The sequence below is a fragment of the Theobroma umbraticum genome, unplaced genomic scaffold (genome assembly GCF_002168275.2).
Source record: "Theobroma umbraticum cultivar Fairchild unplaced genomic scaffold, ASM216827v3 scaffold_228.0, whole genome shotgun sequence".
Classification (NCBI taxonomy): domain Eukaryota; kingdom Viridiplantae; phylum Streptophyta; class Magnoliopsida; order Malvales; family Malvaceae; genus Theobroma; species Theobroma umbraticum.
In genome coordinates, this window is record NW_018397274.1 from 2380316 (window position 1) to 2386703 (window position 6388).

Below are 6388 nucleotides of genomic sequence, written 5' to 3' on the forward strand. Positions count from 1 at the left end.
AGTTTATTTCTTTACTAAACTAACCCCAAGTAGTTATTATCAAGACTTATTTGAGCTGAGACAAACAAGATATGAATCTATAAGCCATGCCCCCCACAACATTCTGAGCTCCACAGATTAATTTTTATCAGAGTGATAGGTTTTATAAAAACAGAGTAACAGGTACTTCTAACTTCAAATTTTCAATATAAAATTGCTTACATTGCTTTATTCCCAGAACTTAAAGAATCCTAACTGGCAAAATGATACGGAATAGAGTAGTAGAGTACCTGCATTACATATTGCCCAGCATATGTTCCAGTTATAGTAGAACTCTGACCTGATGCAAGCAAAGCAATTGCAAAAAGTTTTGAACTCCAACTACCTAAGACATTCTGTAAACAATAATATAAACAATATCATTTTTCAAATCTAGCATGTTCAGGAGAGAACAAAATTACCTTAAGATGAAACTAACCTATGCATTATCTATTAAAACCCAAGAGTCAGGGAAATAAGGGCAAGTAAAGATGTTACAAAATGGCTAGGACCACATACTCTTAGTAAGAATGAGGCCTTGTTCAGATCTAAATCCTCACAGCTAGCTTGACCTTCTGGATTCAAATTTGAGGAATTGCAAACTGCTCCACTTACAGAGATAACGGAGACATTAATGAGAAATGCCACCATCAAAGCAAAGCCACTTTCTATCATATAAAATCTGCAAGCCTCCTGCAGACAATGTACTGCTTCAGATGTTTTCATGGGTGCATAGAGCAAATCATCACTAACATGTAAGGTTTCCTATCGTAGTTAATGATATCATGTTAATTTGCCTTCATAAATTTAACTTTAACCAAGTCTTACAGAGATTATATTATTCCTGCACTCACACATGACTGCTGACATACTTTTGCAACCTAGCTTTTAGAAGAAGGGGAAAATAAAACCCAGGACAACAAACACAGATTTTCTGTCCTAAAGGGAAAGTCATTTGGACTCAAAACCTAGCAAATCAGGCTATTAATCTACAAAGTTTGAGCTAAGTGAATTGCCATGAGCAGTTCGCAGTCCACAAGCCAATAAATACTGCAACTATAAACTTTCTCCTAAATTTTTTCTGGCTAGAAAAAAAAAATTATCCACAATTCAGAGAGCTACTCTCAACTAATTTTGTTGGTAACTTGGTGGACAATGCATAACTAAATATTAAATGCTTCTATTGAGTTTAGCATGAGGACTTAAAAGGAAAGTAAACTACAAATGTGATAAAATGGTTAACTCTACCACCTTCAGGAAGAAAAATATCAAACCGAGATGGGTTACTAATGTTGCTTTTCAAAGGAGGAAGATCATTGTAAAATTGTCAACTATGGTTGGCATGTATGCACATTTGGATCACATTTCAGTTGATGTGCATACGGAAAAGCAAGTTTAGAACTAGTATGCTTAAAGAACTTAAAATTATTCAAAAAGAAAAAACCTTAATGCCGTGCACTGATCGTGGGATTCTCCTGGAAAGCACCAGTGCTGAGTGGAGAAAGAGGTTGTGCCTGCAAGAAGGTCACACAATCCAACAAATCTACAATGTTTCAAAAGGAAGGAATCACCAGAAACTGGAAGAAGAAAGAAACCTACGGCATAACCATAGCGCCAACGAGTGAAATGGCCAGACCGGTTGCACCATTTCCTTTGAGTTGAGGAACAAAAAGCCCTTTAAGAACTTCACCAGCCACGGGCTTCGCATAGCCAAGCTCCGCAAAAAAGCACCCAGCAATTGTAAGAACAAGAAAAGTGATAAAAAACTCAAGCTTCCTAACCTGAAAAATAAAGGACACAAAGGCTTGAGCTAAATGCAACTAATCCAAATCTTAGATCAACTAAACATGCCAATGAAGTGGTTTTTATTTGGTCCAATGACACACAACAACAAATGAGAAAACTGCAGTAACACTTATATGCATAAGGCAGAAAAAATCAATCAACATACCCCATATTGCTGCAATGCTAGAAGAACCAATGTACTGAGCCCTGTCAAAAGGACACCAATCCAAACTGGGATATTGAAGAGCATGTTCAATGCAAAGGCTGTGCCAATCACTGGACAATGAAGGGATCATAAGTCAGAAGAAGAACCAAACATGAAAAACGAATCTAAACTGAAAAAAAAAGCAACAGAGAATAAGCCCCAGATTTCTGCCAATTCCTTCCCAAGCAATTTTTATCGACAGCATTAGAAGGCTAAAAGTCAGAAGTATGAATTGGAAGCTGTATGAATCATGCACAAATTTCTCCAACATCAATGTAGCATCAGCATTATAGTAGTAAAGAAAGGTGGTACATGGACTTACTACATAAAATTTTTAAAATTAATTGAAGTGCTGCATGATTTTCAGACCTTAAGTTTTTTTTTTTTTCTGAATATAAAACATATTGTCCTGAATTATTTCCCTTTGAAATATTTCCCATTAAATTAAGACCTTCAAATCATGCAGCAGAAATGACCTCATATTGTTGAGGTTTTAAGCAAATAAGATTTATACTCACCTTCAGGAATATCACATGCAACAATTGCAATTTCAGCCAGTACCCATAAGATGAAGTTCGGGCCTCTAGGATATTCAGCTCTGCAGTGTTCTGCTAAATGCTTCCCTACAAAGATGAAAGCAACATTTGAAATGAATAGAAATATCTTTAGCAAACATACAAGAAGAAAATATGCAGTAATACACACCTGTGACAACACCCAAATTGGCAGCAAGGGACTGAATGACCAGAGCAGCACATGAAGCCACTAATATGATCCAAAGTAACTGCAAGAAAGATAAAATCATCTTAAGAAAAACTGAGGTGGCATTTTTAAAACAAAAAAGAAGTAAAATAAAAGGAGAAGTTAATGTTATTTTCACACAAGCATCGATATTGTTCTACTAACTCTAGTGGCATAGATCAAGAAAGAAGCAATGTCTATTGAGGCTCAAACCAACCATAATAAGAGCATATCTGTTTCAGTTTTCTCATCCAAAGTTGTTTGGCAAAAGAATTTTTATAATAAGACTTTGTTAAAATGAGAAATTTACAAGTTTTAGATCCAACGGGAAAACTTCCAATATTATATCGTCGCTCTATTCTCCTACTCTATCCTTTGCAAACAATACTTGCCATCAAGTTGTCAAATTCTGTCTGGAAAAAAGAGAACAATTCAAGCAAATGACTGCAGTGGAAAGTACTCACCTCATACTTGTACTGTGCTCCAGACTGCAGATCAGTTTCAACTATAAGTTAAAACAAAAGAATAGTGTTACACTTATATGCTTACGTAATGTTTGAGAACACAAAAGAAAACCTCTAAAAATATTGATCTTACAATTTCCAGGATCAATGTATGCAATTGAAACAAGGAATCCAGGACCCATGTATGCGAATAAGTTTTTCCAGCTGTTTCTCTGCATTAATAAAATGCCATTGATGAAAATTTACATAATCAGAGTTCCCGTAAACACTCAATTCTTATACATAAAAAGTGCAGTAAATCCTGAAAACAAAATATCAAGAAAATCTTTTCCTCTAGTCATTCCAAGAGAGGAATGGTCCAGCAGGAACATGTAATCTGAAACAAATAATACCAAATATTCTTTTAACCGCTATTCAGTTAGGAAGATCAATATTCTAAGCAGGAATTTTATACTTAAAGTGTAACAATGACAAGTTCCACTCATAAAGAAATCAATTCAATTGCTTCCAAGCTAAAGAGACCACAAACCAATGGAATGGTAACCAGATTTCTCACCTTCATATACTACAGCATTTCAGCTCTCAGTGATTAATTAATATCTTCTCACATATTTGATAAAGTAAATAAGTCATAATCACAATTATAAGCAGATCAAACTACCTGATGGTTCTATGGCTTATTGACAAATAATTAATGTATACATATTGAATTAGTTTTATCCTTGTTGCTCAAATGAAGACAAGATATGCAATCCTTTAACTGTGTAACCTCAATGCTTTCTTCTTGATTACCCCATACCTTATTTTCTATATGCACACATCATACTTTTTTCTTTATTTAACTACATAGGTTTTGTATGTTCAAGCAAGATAACAGCATCATAATTCAGTGTTCCTCTTTGCAGGCGCTATCAATCTGCATCTGCAAGCCTCCTATGTTGACAAAAGAACTGTTTTTTAAAACTCTTTTTCCATCCTATCCTATTCTCTGGGCAGAAAATTCCAGTCTAGTAGTCCACTGACAGCTGGAGTAGATAGGTTTATGCCTATCTCTACGTTAAATAATTTTTGCACAAATATGCACTTCTGGACTAATTGTATTCAAAAAATAATAAATGGAATTTCAAAGCCTTGCTTTAAATTATATGAGTCATGATGGTACCTCTGTTAAAGCAATTAACCAGTATAAAAAGCACAGCAAACAAAGGGATGAAAAGCATTTTCACAAGATTTCTCTCACAACATGAGGCTCACAGCTTATTTTCCCTGGATAATCTGCAGTCACTGAGGACCACGCAAAGGCTTTTGATTTATAACATCCACATGCCTCTAAACTTTGGATGACTTGGGATAATCCAGAAATAAATTTCTTTTATAAATAAAGATTTCACACATAGTCAAATACTTTTTCATATGCAATAGCAACATTGAAATGATTTTGCAGATGAATATTTAAATTTCTCAGGCTACACTTTGAGAGCACTTATTAGGCAAAGTAAATAGCAAAAATGTAATCCAATACTGGTTCTCTCATATTGGCATCAAAATCCAAAAGCAGAAATTGCAACATGTAAATATAAATTACAAATTCCTTCAGAAAATAGAAGAAGAAATAAGAATTCTTAACACTTTGTTACTTTAAATCTTGTAAATCTTCAAACTTGGTGTCTTAAAGACAACAAAAGTGATTGATTACCCCAAAAAAATTAAGAACTCAGCTAGCATTATAAGATAACATAAGCCTAGTCATTCCAATCAACAATACAGGACAAAATAAAAGAAGGCATCTTGAGCAACAAAAGCAGATATCTTATGACGTCATGCAAGTTTCAGAATCCATTAACAACCAATCTTGTCAGAGATGCTTCAAGGACAATCTCTACACTAATTCCTTTTTGCATCAAACAATTGAAAAAGTCATCATCAGGTTATACTTAATTGGCCACCGAAGACCACCCGGACCAGCCTTCCGAGCCATATTCCACCCACATCATCCATTAACACTGTGAAATAAACATATAAAAAAGGGTAATCTTCACCTAAATCCACCTCTTAAATAAGAACCTAACCATCCCACTCACATCACTTGGATCTTTCTCTCTCAAAATCCAAGTTCAGGTTTCTACAAGACCTCCCCTGAACTTAATCTACCAATGTCAACGCTCAGCTACTGTAATACAGATTCTCCTTAACAAAAGAGATTAAATAAGTTTTAAATTGTGAAAAACCTTCAGTTGAAGAATAAAGATTGTATAAAAGATCATAAAAAGACCAAATGAAACTCACTTCTGGCACCACAATTTGATCAGTATCTGCACTCTGGATCAGAGGGGCATTTGAGAAACTCTGGTTTCCGGTACTAGCGATGAACTGGGGTTGCCTAGAATTTGAGCCCGCCATACCTTCTTCCTCTCTACCCCACTGAGCTTAAAAAAGCAAACAGTAAAAACCAATCAGCAAAGTAAATAACGAATGAGCATTAAAGTTGAAGCAGACACAGTCAGAGTTGAAAGCAAATACTTTTAAAAATAGAAGAAGAAAAAAAAACCAAGTTTTAAACACCCATCTGATGGCTAAAAATAAAAGCTTGAAAACACAATTTAAAAGACTGAAAGAACCTATAAAAACCAGTGTTATAAGCGGGAAACTATTGTGACTTGATACTTGTTTGGGATTGAAAGAAACGCAAGTAAACCAAATTCTTTTGCAGAAAAAAGTATCCTTCTTTCTTGGTGGCATATCAATGAACCAATATCCATCATATAACGAGAAAATGCAGAAAAGGAAGTGGTCATATGGGGTTCAGCTGTAAACAGAAAGAAAGCAATCCGGGTTGAGCAAAACTGGGACAGAAGAATAAAAGAAAAAAGAAATGAGAATGAAGATCGAATTTTCTTGGCAGGCAAACAGAAAATTGCAAGTATTGTACATGCAACGACAATAAAGAACCAGACGAACCTTAGCTCTGAAAAATGGGCATGCAAAAGAGAAGGAAAGGAAAGAGCAGAGACCCAGAGAGCGGGCTGCCTCTTAGTGTCTCTTTTGTTTTGCAGGACAATGCATCACTCTTCCTATTATTATATATAGGGAGAGAGTTCCTTGTTTGGGTTAGAAGTCCCTCTCACTTAAGCCATATGCTGCTTTTCTGACGACCACTTTGCTCTGCCTTTTTGTG

The 6388-nt window shown here is 35.2% G+C and overlaps 1 protein-coding gene across 3 annotated transcripts in view; it reads right to left on the reverse strand.

Annotated features, from left to right (window-relative positions):
* LOC110427040 (metal transporter Nramp1-like) overlaps positions 1–6388 on the reverse strand; it is an 8635-nt gene extending 2247 nt beyond the window's left edge. The window contains exons 1-11 of one of the 3 annotated variants that reach the window (XM_021442406.2): positions 6172–6388; positions 5500–5634; positions 3347–3425; positions 3214–3254; positions 2714–2792; positions 2527–2631; positions 1970–2079; positions 1618–1718; positions 1463–1532; positions 538–711; positions 270–374 (exon numbers count right to left, since the gene is read on the reverse strand). In XM_021442406.2, the coding sequence (XP_021298081.1) occupies positions 270–374; positions 538–711; positions 1463–1532; positions 1618–1718; positions 1970–2079; positions 2527–2631; positions 2714–2792; positions 3214–3254; positions 3347–3425; positions 5500–5613 (978 nt within the window). In that variant the 5' untranslated portion in view covers positions 5614–5634; positions 6172–6388. Of the gene's footprint in view, positions 1–269; positions 375–537; positions 712–1462; positions 1533–1617; positions 1800–1969; positions 2080–2526; positions 2632–2713; positions 2793–3213; positions 3255–3346; positions 3426–5499; positions 5640–6171 lie in introns of all 3 variants that reach the window. The other 2 variants (XM_021442405.2, XM_021442404.2) reach the window with 2 other exon arrangements.